Source organism: Sceloporus occidentalis, unplaced genomic scaffold, assembly GCF_023333645.1.
Source record: "Sceloporus occidentalis isolate IW3139 unplaced genomic scaffold, rSceOcc1.0.p SCAF_3, whole genome shotgun sequence".
Classification (NCBI taxonomy): Eukaryota; Metazoa; Chordata; class Lepidosauria; order Squamata; family Phrynosomatidae; genus Sceloporus; species Sceloporus occidentalis.
Window position 1 is genome coordinate 246333769 of NW_028316983.1, and position 16101 is coordinate 246349869.

Below are 16101 nucleotides of genomic sequence, written 5' to 3' on the forward strand. Positions count from 1 at the left end.
CACTCTGAACAAGTCTTGTCCAAAAAGAGCCCATGAAAGCTTTGCCTTAGGGTTGCCATGAGTCGGAAACAACTCAAAAGCACACAGCAACAACACTTGTTGTGTTTTTAAATGTACCATTCTTAAATAAATAATATTTTATTAATAAATAATAAAATTTATTTCTATACCGCTTTTCCGCAGTGATCAAAGCGGTGTACATAGTAAAATTATTAAAACAACATAAAATTAAAACCACATTACATTAATTACAATATACAATTAAAATCCAATTCATAGGTGTATGTAAGTGAGAGGGAGAAGGGGATCGAACATAACTTCAGTGAACATGGGTGAATGCTTGGTTAAAGAGAAAGGTTTTAAGTCTCTTTTTAAACAGTTCAAGGAAGGTAATGAGACGGAGCTCCTCGGGAAGACTATTCCAATGCTTGGGGGCCGTTACTGAAAAGGCCCTCTGAGAAGTAGTAACATATCTCGAAGTAGGGACTTCGAGCAAGTTCTTCCCGGTTGTTCTGAGAGTGCGGGGCGGATTATATGGGGAGAGCTGGTCCTTCAAGTAACTCGGGCCCAAGCTTTAGGGCTTTATAGGTAATTACCAACACTTTGTATTGTGCTCAGGAGCGAATAGGCAGCCAGTGAAGATCTTTTAAGATTGGTGTTATGTGGTCAAACCTGGAATGACTGGTGACCAATCTGGCGGCCATGTTTTGTACTAATTGAAGCTTCCAAGTTTGGTACAAGGGTTGCCCCATGTAGAGCGCATTACAGAAATCCAAACGAGAGGTTACCAGAGCATGTACCACCGTTTCAAGGTCCCTTTGGCCCAGGTAGGGTCGCAGTTGGCGTATCAACCGAAGTTGATAACAAGTGCTTCTGACCGTCGCATCAACTTGGGATGACAATTGCAGGGACAAGTCCAGAAGCACTACCAAACTGCGAATTGAGTCCTTCAGGGGAAGTGTGACCCCCTTCAGGACAGGTGGACAAATTTCCTTCCCCGGTCCTGGAGAACCTATCACTAGTACTTCCGTTTTCTCTGGATTCAAGCTGAGTTTGTTTTTCCTCATCCAGCCCATTACTGACTCTAAGCAGGCATTTAGAGAGACACCAACCTTAGACACTGCAGCAGTCAGCAACACAATGAAACATATCTGGGTGTCATCAGTGTACTGATAACACCGCGCCCCGTGTCTCCGGATGATCGCTCCCTGCGGTTTCATGTAAATGTTAAATAGCATGGGGAACAAAATAGCTCCCTGAGGGACACCGGATGTCAGTTCCCTCTTAGAGGAGCAAATGTCCCCCAGCTGCACCATCTGGAATCTGCCCGAGAGGTAGGATCGGAACCACTGGAGCGCAGTGCCCCCCATACCCAACTCCCTCAGGCGTTCCAGAAAGATACCATGGTCAATGGTATCGAAAGCCGCTGAGATGTCCAAGAGCACTAACAAGGACACACTTCCCCTGTCGATGCCCAGACGGAGATCATCGACTAAGGCGACCATGGCGGTCTCAACTCTATAGTCCGCCCTGAAGCCAGTTTGAAATGGGTCCAGATAATCGGTTTCATCCAAGACTGCTTGGAGCTGGAAGGCAACCAGAAACTATAACATGTTAATTGGCCTTTGGAATACTTTGTTCTGCCAGGGAGGTTTACATGATGAACAACCACACAAACCAACAGAAAGCAAAAAAGACAGAAATATGGGGAAATGGCCATAACCTGTTTAAAGTGGACTACAGATGTTGCTGCATTAACCACTTGTTTGTCAATGGACCCCTAGGAAGTTCCATGGACAGGTATCAGGGAATCCAATAGGTTTTTTCTCCTTGAATTTCCATCCCCAAAAGGTTAGGAACAACTGAATTTGCCCATCCTACCACCCCTAAGTACTACTTGATGTTGTCTGGTTTTGGAAACCAAGCATTGCTACATCTGGTTGAGCTTTAGATGAAAAGACAAGCAGAGAATACCAGGGATCTTCAGGTACAGCTAGGAGACAATCCTGCTTGGAAAGCCACAACTGCCAGAGTTGGCAATCGTGGGCTAAATGGACAAATAGTGTATGGCAGCTTCCTAATTAACTAATCAATTAACTAATTATGGCTGACTCTGGATTATACACATTGTATTCTCAGTCTCCCCAACAAGGGTCAGCTTGACATCCATGTAGGCCAAGAGATGTCTCTGAGATTTGTCCACCTGTCCCACACTGCTGCCACAAAATGTCAGGACTTCCTCCTGCCCAACCACTATGGGATCAATTGTGGGGACTTTCTAAATGTCCCCATGATTCCTGTGTGAGACTTTCTTTTAGTTTAATCCCACCATCCTCAAACAGCTCTTACAGCCAGGACGTTCTTCCTAACATTTACATGGCATTGCTTTTCAATCTGGAGCAGCAGAAAACAACCTCACTCCATCTTCTAAATGGCATCCCTTCAGGGATTTAAATATGGCTATCATATCAAGAATAAAGGCAGCCCACAATATGAACTTTGGAATGTATTGTGTGGCCATTCATATTGCTGGGGAAAAGCAGGTCTTTCTTCTCCACCTCCATTGCTGGCATAAGATTCAGCCTTCCAGTCAGCTCTACCTATACGGCCCTATGCACATTGCCATACCTTTACAAGGTAAAAGCCGAGGCATCCAGGATGCGAAAGCAAAGAGTACACACTAAGTTCCTCCTTTAACAGACAACATAGGTTACAGCCACTAGCTGGCATCCCTAGGACTCCAGAACATGCACATTGCTGCCTGCCTGGTTCCTAACACAAATCAGGATCATCCAAGGCTTATATCTTTAATTGGCCACATGAAGCCCTTGTGAAGGGAAAGCTCCATGCTACAGGCACTGTGGCCACTAAGAAAACACATTAACACTCATTAGCATCCATTAAGGTTAGAGTCCTCCACCCCAGAGGTGCACACAGACAACACACACTCTCTCTTTCTCTCTCGCCTGCACTGTACTTTTGTACAAAACATCAAAGGGTCAGCAACTAAATTTGAGTCTCATTATCGTTATTCCCCTGGTCTCTCCTTGGATTTTAAAGAAAGCCCATTCCCAAAGCCAAGTTTTTATAAGTTATTTCCCATAAATGGAGAGCTCTTCTGCTCAGCCCTGTGCCAGCTTCCCCTGTGCTCTCCACCTCTTCCATTCTTCCCTTAGTCTTTTCATCGCCAGGTTTATTATTTTCATACACTGCTAGTAAAGGAACATAAGGGCTTCTGCTTGTCCTTGTTCCTCAACATACGACCATTATACAGAGGAGACACATTTGCTGGGCAGGCAATCAACTCATTTAAAACATGGTACCGAGAGAGCACCACAAGTCACCAAAAAGAAATGAATGAGTCCTAGAGCAAAGAAAGCCTGAGCTAGAGCTAGAAACTCAAATGACTAAAGATACTGAACTCTGGGCATATCACAAGATGACATGATGAAAAGGCCGACAATGCTAGGAAAAGACCCCATCACAGTCCATCGATTGCTGGGAACTCTCAGGCACAGTCTGGCTGGAATATGATGGAGACTTGGCCGTGTGGCTGCTCCTTTTTCCCCAGCCTGTTCAACTGTAACCAAGTTGCTCCCACTCCCCCAGCTACAAGTTGGCCATGGGGTGCACCCCAGTGCCTTGAAACTGAGAAGTGCTGCCAGCAACAGAGTAAGCTCCATGGATATAGTGTATACTAGTACAGTTTTCTCCTCTACCAGCGATGAAGTAAGACCTTGGGCTTCGGCTAGGAAGCCTTAATACATGTTACACAGGTAAACGGGGAAAATTAGGTGTAAATAGAGGAAGACACAGGATAGCATGCACCCTCAGTTATTCTCGGAAAAGCAACACCCGACTCACTGGGGCTCTCAGGTATTTAGGCCAAGATGCTAAACAGAAAAATATCCATTAAGAAACACCAAGAAACGTGCAAGTGATCAGCAGGAAGAGGATGGGCGGGAGGAAAGAGCAGTGAGCAAACCCACTATGGAAAAAATCAAGGGACTGCCAAGACAAAATGGTCCTTTTGTGCAAAAGGATAGAAGCAATTAACCCACAGGATGTGCTGGGAGTGGAAGAGCCACTTTATGGGCATCTGGAGGAGGGAGAAAACAGTTATTTCACACTGATAGGTGGCAAATGGTATGTCAAGAAGGAAAGGCCAGAGAGGTTGGTGAGGGTGGAGGAATGAAAGGTCTCCTGGAGTTTAACTAAGAGTTTAAGACTTGGAAAGAGGATCAGACATACTCATTAATACTACTGATGGCTGATGGCCTTGATGGCTATACAGTGCCTCCAGTATCAGCAACCAACTAGCATTCCCAAGAGGGTTCAGCCCTATCCAGTGAGCCCCTTGTAAAACCTCAACCTAAAATCTATACAGAGGAATTATACAGAGTGAAGAGAAGGTTAAGATAGCCATGCTTAAATATCTGAAGGAATGCCATATTGAGAATGGAAAAAGCTTTTTTTCTGCTGTTCTAGAGACTAGGACATGGAACAATGGATTCAAACTACAGGAAAAGAGATTCCTCCTAAACATAAGGAAGAACTTTCTGGGGGAAAGAGCTGTTCGACAGAAGTATATGCTACCTCTGAATGCGGTGGAGTCTCCTTATTCAGAGGTTTTTCATCAGAGGCTGGATGGCCATCTGTCGCAGGGAGTGCTTTGACTGTGTCTTCCTGCATGGCAGAATGAGATTGAATTGGGTGGCCAACTCTACGATTCTATGAACAAGGTTGGTAATGTGAGCCGTAGAGTTTGGATCCACCAATATTAATGACCAACACAGCAAATTGACATTACATTTATATTATGATGTTCAAGAAGCATCACAGACATCATCTCATAATCCTCATAAACCACTTTGTAAGGTAAGTCAATATTACTACGCTCATATTATATGTGGCAACAGAGAATGTTCTGAATTGCCTAAGGCCAAGAGGCCAAGGCAAAGCTTCCTCTCTGCTCTCTTTCCACCAGCAAGCAATGACCTTTTTGTTTTTTTTAATTATGAACTGACTGCTAATATTAATAATCAGAAGGCCCTGTAACTGGCCTACACTGTATTTTTCATCCCTATTATGGTATTACTTTTTTAAAAATTGTAAATTAATGTTTTGAATGTAACCATTAAATTGTTTTTAACCTTGTATTGGACCTTATTTTAAATGTATTTTGTTTTAATTTATATGTTAAGCTGTCTTGGGTTCTATCATGAGGGCAAGAAGAGATATAAAGTAAAGGGGGGAACCCTCAAGACTAGAGATTCCCTTGCCCATTCCTCATCCAGTGGATGTCTATGCCATCTTTCATCAAGCACTACAGTCAGACATTTTAAATCTGTTTTCCCCCTTCCTTTCAACTTCACTCTATATCAAACAAACCCAACCTGGTTCCCTCCAGATACGTTGGCCATGCTGGCTCAAAATGGTGAGTTATGGTCCAACACATCTGGAGGGCATCCTATATAAAATGATTACAGCCCCTGTTTGGATTCTTCCTCCGGCACCTTGCTCAATATATGCCATTCTAAATGGCTTTTAATTTCTTTTTACCTTTTATGTCTGTGTCTATCTCAATTGAAATTTTTATCACACTGAATCCTATTACACTTTTTTTGTATCTGCAATGACCTCTGGCTATGGCTAATGACAATTAAAAGTTTGGATGGGAATGCAATTCTAAATGGGTCTGGCATAAATGACTTCCTCCAGCCTGCCTCCCTCCCATCAAGCACACACAGCTTGGGAACAGGAGAAAATGCCAATTTGTGGGTCTTTATTGGAAAATTAAAGCTAAAAGCCAGGAAACAAATTAAAAAGAAACGTCTCTTTCACACTACACAGTTCTAACTTTTTGATACTACTTTAACAGCCATGGTGACATTCTAAATAACTTTGGGATTTGTATGCAGAGAGATCTTGTAGCATCTTTGAGACTAACTGAAATAAAGAAGTTGGCAGCATGAGCTTTCATAGACTCCAGTCTACTTCCTCAGATGCATATAGGATTTGTAGTTTGGGGATATACTTGGAATTCTCTGCTACAGAGCTCTAGTAGTCCCTGGACTGAACCTGCAATCCCGCTTTTCAGGGTACTACAGGAACTGTGGCAAGCCAGCATGGCATAATAGTTTTGCTGGACGACTCTGGAGACCAGGGTTCAATTCCCTGCTGAGCCACAAAACCTCGGGCAAGTGACATGGTCTCAGCCTCATGGGAAGTCAATGAACAAATCTTGCCCCAAAAAACTTCGTGATAGGTTCACCTTACAGTCGTCATAATTCAGAAATGACTTGAAGTCACACAATAACAACAGAAAATGTGGGTTCAAAGAGTGATCCAGACCTCTCTAGTAGAGAATTAAACTAAAAATCCCAGGATTCTGTCAGGTGTTAACATAACAACTGAAGTGGGACCAAAGTGCTCCAAGTTTGCAATGTGAAGGACACCACTGCCAGTGAAGAAGAGAAATATGCCTTCCATATTTATGAGCAGCAAATCATGAGAATAATTCAGCACAGAGTTTGGGCAAGTTACTTTTGGGGGACTACATCTCCCAGAATAGCCCAGCTAACATGCTGGAGAACTGAATGCATCACTGTGTCTCCCACAGATCTCCACTGGAAGCTGGTGCCTTCCATTTCACTCGGTGTACTGATTCATGCTGGGTTATAGTCTGAAATTTAAAGGAGTTGTTGAACCTATTTTGGGGATCAGGTTTAGCACCTTGAATGGATTTTTAAAGTTCAGACTAAATCCTAGAGTGGACCTGCCACTGAACTACCATGAAAGCCAAGGCTTTCCAGCTGATCTGTCTACAAGGCCACTCTTGCAGGGAGGATAAAAATGACAACAGAATTGCAAAGCAAACAGGAATGTGTGAAGTTGAAGGCTTTCATGGCCAGCATACATAGTTTTTTCGTGGGGTTTTTGGGCTATGTGGCCATATTCTAGAAGAGTTTATTCCTGACGTTTCACCAACATCTGTGGCTGGTATTCTCTGAAGATGCCAGCCACAGATGCTGGCGAAATGTCAGGAATAAACTCTTCTAGACGATGGCCACAGAGCCCGAAAAACCCACAAGAAACTATGATCAGAAAAGTGCTTTAGAAAATAATCACCTACATTTTGAATCAGTTTGAAAAATGTTCACAAACAGTGGCAGGCACAAAAATACATGCATGTATATGTATGAGTATATATTATAGGCAAAAGCAGTCACTTTTTTGGCTACGCAGAACCAGATAATTTCCCATGGGTTTAATTTGTCTCAAACCAGGCCTCGGAGAGACGCTGACCTTAGTTCTGAACTTGGCGAAGGAGCAATTAGAAGAAAGATTTCCGCTTAACTTGCTAAGCAGAACTCGGCTTGATGCAAAGAGAGAGAAAACCCAGCAGAAATATTGCATGGGCAGGACCCATTTGGAGACACTAAGGGCAAGAGCAGATCCCCCCCCCTCAGTCCCTCTCCCGCCATCTGCAAACAATTCTGTGTCTACAACAAGACTCTCCAAAAATATATTAGATGTTCTGTTATTCTAGTAGGCAAAGTGGGAAAGGTGTTCAGGCATTCAACAGGAAAACTCATGCACACAAATAACGGTATACATACATGTTTGTATGTATGCGTGTATAACTCTTTCTTCTTCAGCACTGGAGGTTCTAATGATGTTAGATCCCCCAAAAGAGAGAACTATTTGCACACATCACAATCTAGTGGCCAGATTAAAAGGCAGGGCTGCAAAGGCGAACACAACTCCAAGAGCTAGAATTCAGAGGTATGGCTGTGTTAGTCCAGAATATCAGTTTGCAAAGGGATCTTGTGGCAACATTGAGACTGTGCAAAATAAGTGGTAGCATAAGTTTTCACAGACCTGTTATCTTTGCATTTGAGGAAGTAGACTAAAGTTTATGAAAGCTTACAGTACAACTTCTGTCACACAGTTACTCTCAAAGATGCTACAAGATCTCCCTGCATACATCTCTAGGAGTTACTTATGGGGAGGGGTAGGAATTAAAGACTGACCAAGGTAGCAACTTGCCACTATTAAAAATAGATTTCTGTCCATCAGAAACCTGTTTTCTGGTTCAAACAATCTATCTGCACTGGATCCTACATGACAGCCGACAGGCCTTTGTGTGATATCTGGAGTCCATTCGTTTTTTGTTCTTCAGAACCCCATCACCACACTGAAGTGGAAATTGCCCTAAAGGTATCTGTGTCTTGTAAGAGGCAGCTTGTGTATGCACGTTTTGACCTACGCTCCCAACCGCATGCTTCTTCTGTTGCTTCTCTATTTTGGAGGAGGGTGTTGGCTTCATGCCTCCTGTACTCTTCCACTTTCCAAAAGCAACTTGGCACAGCTGGACAGATTCTCTGCCAACCCTTCACTTGCACCAAGTTGCGCCCTTTCACCTGCCCTGTGAGATTAACTCTGCTGTTGCCTTGGGCGCAACACACACTTCTGCAAATGTAATTAAAGGAACCGTTACAACAGCATTAGAAGTAGGGGGAGACCCCAGCGGAAAGCCACCTGTTACCTCCTCCCAGCTGATCTTTAATTACTACTGACACCGATCTGCTAATTGCTATTATTAATTATATTAATGATCAGTGTGTGCAGCCTCGAGTGGATTGTGCCGCTAAGAAGCTGACCTCTCACTCAAATTAGCAACGAGATACACGCCTTCTATCCTCTCCTCTCTCCTCAACCCCCTGCCAAGAACTAGCGGTTTCACTAGCCATTTCTCAGGAAAGAGGAGGTTTCCTCCAGAAATCCACTCCGGATTTTCTCTCGCTCTCTTCCCATCCTGCATGAGACACTGTCACCTGCTTTGCAGAATTACTGGCTCACAAGCCATCTGCAAACAAGGGCACCCGGAGGCAGGCAGAACTTCGAAGCACCTGCCAGGCCTGCACTGGCCAGAGCAAGTAAGGGAGGAGACCATGCCATGCAGAGGGGAAGCAAATACCATTTGCCTCCTCCTTGCATACTTCATGAAACTACCCGAGCATGCAGGGAGGAGGGAAGGGAAAAGCCAGGGCCATCTGCATATCGGATTAGTGCCTCCGGTTCACATTCCAGTTAACTCTTTGCACTGAGGCTGAAACTCTGCCCATGTTTGCACAGCAGCCAGGGCCAGCCAGCAAATGCAGCTTATGTGCCAAATCAGAGACAAGTAGGTGCGAACCCAGATAAGAGCTGGATTCCAAAAATCCTTGGAATCTTTGACGGCTGGCAAACAGGACTTGAAAGAAATTCAGAGGCCAATGCGATTTTAGGCTGCATCAATAGAAGTATAGTGTCTAGATCAAGGGAATTACTAGTGCCACTCTATTCTGCTTTGGTCAGGCCCCACCTGGAATACTGTTTCCAGTCCTGGGCACCACAATTCAAAAAAGATGTTGGGAAACTGGAGGGTGACCAAAATGGTGGAGGTTCTAGAAACCTCCCTATGAGGAACAGCTTAGGAAGCTGGGAATGTTTGGCCTGAAAAAGAGAAAGTTAAGAGGTGATATAATAGCCCTGTTTAAATATTTGAAGGGATATCAAATTGAGGCAGAAGCAAGCTTGTTTCCTGCTGCTCCAGAGACTAGGACCAGGAACAATGAATGCAAGCTACAGGAAAAGAGATTCCAGCTCCACGATAGGAGGAACTTCCCGACAGTAAGGGCTGTTCGACAGTGAAACATTCTTCCTCGGAGAGTAGTGGAGTCTCCTTCCTTGGAGGTCTTTAAGCAGAGGCTGGATGGCGATCTGACAGGGATGCTTTGATTGAGAGTTCCTGCATGGCAGAATGGGGTTGGACTGGATGGCCCTTGTAGTCTCTTCCAACTCTATGATTCTATGATTCTATGAAGTAAATGATGCATCTGAGAATAGTTTTGTTATGTTTGTGATGCATACTGGTGCATTAATATATGCAGTGTACCAAAATAAAGCCTGTTCATTCCTTTGTTAGTTGACTGGAACTTTTAAATATATCCCAATTCATTCGTTTCTTTTTCTTTTCTTTTGAATTTTTTCTTCTTTGTCCCAGAACAGTTACCTGAAGGTCAGCGATTGTGTGTCCACAGTCTACATCTTTCTGTATCGCATTACAGTCTGGCAGCACTCCTGCAACTGTAACTGTGCTTAAAATGCCTGTGGCTTCAAGACTGCATTCCATCAATACATTTGAAGAAGTGGACTGCAATTCACAAAAGCCAAACTTTACAGCCTGTTTTACTGCCTTTGTTCCCAGGCTGGCCAGCTTACAGATGGGGCTTGGCTTTTTTGCCTACAAATATTTCCCAGACTATATCCCACTTCAAAAGTGTAGGTGATGTAACACCAACAGCGTCAGTTTCCTTCCCCTGCATTCTACTTCTACTACTTCACAACCTTTCATATTTAATCATCATAATAATACATTTTATTTTTATACCGCTTTTCCAAAAGATCAAAGCGGTGTACACAAAATTTAAAACCACTTACAAACACATCACAAAATAGATAAAACCAATAACACAATACAATATACAAATCTAAAACAATCATTCAAAAGGGTGAGCCAGGAAGTTGATGGGATCAAAGTACACGAGTTCATTTTCCAGAGGGGAAGGCTTGACAGAACTCAGAGGAAAGTTTTTAGCCTCTTTGTGAATGTTTCTAGAGGGGTGATCAGGTGGAGTTCCTCGGGAGGACTGTTCCAGATTTTTGGGGCCGCTACTGAGAAGGCCCTCTGGGATGTAGTAGTGTATTTAGATGATGGAATTTCCTGCAAGTTCTTCCCAGTTGTTCTGAGTGTGCGGGGCAGATTATATGGGGAGATGCGGTCCCTCAAGTAACTCGGGCCCAAGCCATGTAGGGCTTTATTATATATATTTCACCACCAAGAAAGCTCATAGGCTTCAAAAACTAGTGTGCTATTTGGGTTGGGGGTTTTTTGGGGTTGGTTGGTTGGTCTAATAAAGGTATCATCATAAAATGTGGGGGGGAAATAATAAATTACAGTCAACATATGGTCTACCTCTGCAACCTTTTGCCAAAATCATTGGCTCATACAATCACAGAGCTGAAAGAGGGCCATCCAATCCAACCCCATTTTGCCAAGAAGGAATCATAGAATTATAGAATCATAGAGTTGGAAGAGACACAATCAAAGCACTCTTGATCGATGGCCATCCAGCCTCTGTTTAAAAACCTTCAAAGAAGGAGGTTCCACCACTCTCCAAAGCAATATATTCTACTGACATCAGGAATTTATTATTAAAGATGCCACCAGGCCTCTTCTTTCTCCCATTCTGCCTTTCTTTTCTTATACTGAAGTAGACTAACATGGCTATCTCTTTGGAAACAGAAACTGACAATGTCTCGGTGCTTGCCTTTCAGCTCTGGAACTCCCTTCCTCGAGAGGCTAGAATGGCCCCTTCCTTGCTGTCCTTCTGCTAGCATGCAAGATGGCTTTTTAAACATTTTAATTACATATTTAGTGTTGTTAATAATCAAATTCATTTTATTTGTTTAAGTTGGTATGTTTTAACTATATAATTTGAAAACTGATGGAATGCCAGTTTCAGGAAAAAGGCAAGTACAGTCACCCCTAATTTCTCACGGACCTGAGATCCGTGTTCTTGCTTGTACACAGAGGGGCAACATCCGTTAACTCCAATGGAGCATGCCCCACAGCACACGCCTCCCGCACACTCATGGGGGCGTGCCCCATTCAAGCCCATGGGGCTTAAATACATGTGAGTTTTCATTTTGCGGGGGGTCCAGAACGGATCCCCCACAAAAATTGGCATAGTGCAGCCAGTGGGTGCAGCCTGAAGTCCCCCACCAATTCATACCATTAAAAACAAATCAGGGTGGATTTCAGGCAGTTATTACCCCAAAACTACACAGAATCTCCCCAACATGTGAAAATACCCACCTCACTACCACAATACTACCCATCACTACCCACAAATGTCTCAAGTTCCTTCTGCAGACCCTCTCAAAATGGTGACAGGCAGTGAGGCAACTCACTGTTGCCATTCTGAGAGGGGTTCCAGAGGAAATCAGAGATATTTTGGTTTGTTGTGGGAAAGGGATGGAAATAGGTCTCTGGCGCCCACACAGTTGCCCCAGCCTGATATAAGTAATGGCGATAGCAATAAGTATGGCAAGAACAACGATAATAATGACAACACTAAGCCAATGAGGCCTTCAGAGCCTTGCCTCTCCAGACCCACTCTCTGTATTACCTTTCCGTTTCTTCTTTGACGGTGGCGAACTGAGAGGGCTGGCGGTTTGGCCGGTTCTGCTCCTGCCCCTTCTCCCCAGTCTCCAGCTCTTGCTCCAGGGAGGAGCTGGTGCTGCCTTCCCGGCTGACATTGCTGCTGCGCCCGGGGCTGTTCTCAGTGGAGGCCCGGGGAGACTCAGTATTTTGCTTCAGGGTCTGGAGCTTGGCCAGCGGGATGATGTCACAGTTCTGGGGCCGGTGCCACACTGTCCGCTGGGTGGTGGCATTGTAATAGTAGAAGCGGGAGGTGTTGGGGTCGAAGAGCTCCCACCACTGGTTCTCGTTGGTACGCTTGATGCGGACGCCGGGAGGGGGGTCCCAGACGCACTCCCCCGTGATCAGATTGGCGTACATGCGCTCCCGCGTCCGAGGCTCTATGATTTCCACCCATTCTAGCCTGGAGAGAGAAAACACAGAGAGGAACACTGAGACGCCTGTATTTGTCACTGTATGAACAAATCTTGCCTAGAAAACCCGATGACAGATTCACCTTAGAGTTGCCATAAGCCATAAATGACTTGAAGGCACACAACGACAACAAAAACCACTACCGCCACCACCATGACCAGGTTATGGAGGTTGAGGAAATATAGCTGTTAAAAAAACACTGTAAGTTGAAAGTGACTAAAAGCCGATCCCCATGCATTTTATTTACTTGCTATACACATGTTACTGGAAACACTAGGAGTTCGAGAAAGTGGATGGGACAGAAGAAGAAGAAAGCTTAAACTGTTTTTCCTTCAGTACAGAGCCCATAGACTATGAAGGGCCTGCAGCAATTGTTCCAAATGAACCATTTTCATCAGGCTCTGCAGATAATGCAGACTCTCACAAGAACACAAAGCAAGGGCTCTGGGAGTACCCATCTTTCTAGTATGAGGTCCAGGTCCAGAATAGCTTAGCCTTAGAAGACAAATAGTACCCAGGAAGCACCTTTTAAAGAGTATTCTGTTTAATGAACTACAACATAACTGAGACCAACATTTTACCTGGAATACAGTACTTTACATGAATAAAAAGTAAGTACACTGATGTCCAAAACCAACAATGGGCATGTAAGATGTTCAGTATGAAGAGCTAAAGCCCTTAAATCGTGCATTATAATACTACACTGGGCTAAGAAATATATCCACATACTGTTCCATGAAGAGCAAATGCTACAAGGGAGATATGGCCCAACAGATTAATTTTATTTCATTGGAAAACACCTTTGGAGGTGATGATATGGAGCAGAAGGGCTGCTGAACCCTTCCTCCTACACAACTACACACACACACACACAAAATACCTCTCTGCTCAAAATGACACCAACCTAATTTTATACCCACAATGAAAAGAGATAGGATTTGCTCAATTTTTCCCCCTTGCAGGGGTAATGCACAACTTGTGGAGGACAATTTTGAGGGCATAAATGATATAACAGTCTTGGGAAATGGTACAGCAGTCCTGCCATTTCTCTGCTGAAACTGGTCATTTCCCATAGCTATTTTTAACAACACCACACCCACACAATGGACCACACTAGGTGTTACAATGAAAACATGTAAACCAGGCATGCATCCCACTTACTTTGACCCACATTCCATGATTTATGTTGAGAATGACCTAGATCTATCAGGGAAGTACTGAAGTTGGTAAAAAGCTACAGGAGACACACAAGAGTGGACTCAACACTATTTGCCAGAAGAGGTGAAAAACACATCCACCTGAAACACTGGAAAGTTGTCGGCAATATTAGGCTAGAAGACCAAAGGTCTGACTTGGTTTAAACAAGCTTCTTATATGAATGACTTTGTTTGGTCTGAACAGGAAAGTCTTGACCTTTGCTTGGAGATGAATTGTTGTTGTTGCTGTGTGCCTTCAAGTTGTTTCCAATTTATGGCAAACCTAATACAATTGTCATTCTTGTTGCTATTGTTGTGAGCCTCCAAGTCATTTTTGACTTATGGTGACCCTAAAGTGACCGTATCACAGGGTTTTCTTACCAAGGTATGTCAAGAGAGGGTTTGCCATTGCCTTTCTTTAGGGTTGAGAGAATGTGGCTAGCCCAAAGTCACCCAGTGGGTTTCCACATCTGAGCAGGGATTTTGACCTTGGTCTTTTGCGAGTCCTAGTCCAATACTCAAACCAATACAAAATGGGCCCTTGTTATCCACTCTGGGGTTTGGTTCCAGGACCCCCATGGATACCAAAATCAATGAGTGATCAAGTCCCATTAGATACAGTAACATTTATCAAAGTTTGTTTTTTGGAATTTCTATATTTTTCAAATATCTTCAAGCCACGGATGCTTGAATCCGTGCATAAAAAATCTGTGGATAAAGAGGGCTGACTGTACCACGCTGGCTCCCACAGGAGACTTCCAGATATCTGGCTAGCCACATTTAGCAGTTGTCTGCAGGCTATTTGGCAGTATATTGCATGGGGTTACCTTTCTATGATTGTCTTCTTGGACATCATTTTTATCCCCTTTCTCTACCACCCTCCTCAACACTAGTGCACTAGTTTCAGAAATCAGCATCTTTAAGTTGTGATTCCCATGAGCACACTATCTTGACCTAGAGAACATATGCAAAGAGCAATTACCATTTGCCTACTTTTTAAATTTTTACTTTTCCCCATAAAGAAAAGGAAGCTGGTCTCTCAGGGACTGAAAAAAAGTCCTTTCACCACCATCACCCCACAGTCAGGAAACTGTGGAAGACACATTTCCAAAGCCACATTTAAAAATCAAACCAACAAAAAGACACTCCTAGCATTTAAAGGGAATTATGCAGGTCATGTTGCCACGTCCCCCCATTGCTGAACAGAAGCAAGAAATAAAACATTTTGTGAAAGCAGCCTGCTTCCGCAGCAGCTGCTGTGCAGATGGGCAGCAAAGATGCAACGGGCCCTTCAAAAGCTTGAAGTAAGGTGTGGGCGAGGAGAAGGGGCAGGACTAGGCTTTACAGTTCTTGGTCAGAACATCTGGTCACAGAAATCCTAGAGAACATCACGAGCAACACACATACTCTCTCTCTAACACAAACGCACACACTTCAAGAAAACATTTTGGAAAGTGCTTATGTGCATGTGCCTTCAAGTTGCCTGTTGACGTATGGTGACCCCACGAACTTCATAGGATTTTCTTAGGCAAGAAATCCTCAAGAAGTGGTTTTGCCAGTTCCTCTTAAATAGAGCTGGCAGCCCCTGGTATTCCTTGGCGGTCTCCTATCCAAGTACTAAAAGGACTGACTTGCTTAGCTTCCAAGACTGGACAGGATAGCTTCCAAGACTGGACAGCCTTTGGGGTATATGGGGAAATATAGTTATATAATATCGATGCATCTGCCCAATGGAGTGGCAAAAGGTGAGAGTTTAGTCCATCCTGAGAGCACTGATCCCCCCCCCCCCCATTCTGTCTGGCATGGCACCACTTCTGACCTTTATGAATGCCTAGGTGGGGAAATGGTGGTGACGGCAGCTTTTTGGCACTTGTCTTCAAAGGAGCATTGAGAGGAATTGGGCTTTGAAGGATATGAATAATTTGAATACTTGGAGTATGTTTATCAGCTTTTCTGGGTTGAAGTTATCACAATAAAGTTGAAGGCAGCAATCGCTACTAAGATCGTAGCCATTTCCTTTGCTTTGCCTTTTCATCCTTTTTGACAGGTGTGCATCTTCTTAACCCCACCTCTGCCTGGCAGCCTTCCTCACATGTTGTACAGATACAATTTACCATAGCTCCTTGTCTATTTTGCCTTGAGAGTGAGCACAAACAGTTATGCCTGCTGGAATATTGTAAGTTCTTAGGCATCATTTTCCTTTCCTTCATCTTTTACAAG

At 43.8% G+C, this 16101-nt stretch overlaps 1 protein-coding gene across 2 annotated transcripts in view; it reads right to left on the reverse strand.

Moving 5' to 3' along the window:
* Positions 1-16101, reverse strand: part of LOC149317722 (rho GTPase-activating protein 39-like) — a 244710-nt gene that overhangs the window by 111919 nt on the left and 116690 nt on the right. For both annotated transcript variants that reach the window (XM_089518076.1, XM_089518075.1), the window contains exon 2: positions 12240-12674. In XM_089518076.1, the coding sequence (XP_089374202.1) occupies positions 12240-12674 (435 nt within the window). The remainder of the gene's footprint in view (positions 1-12239; positions 12675-16101) is intronic.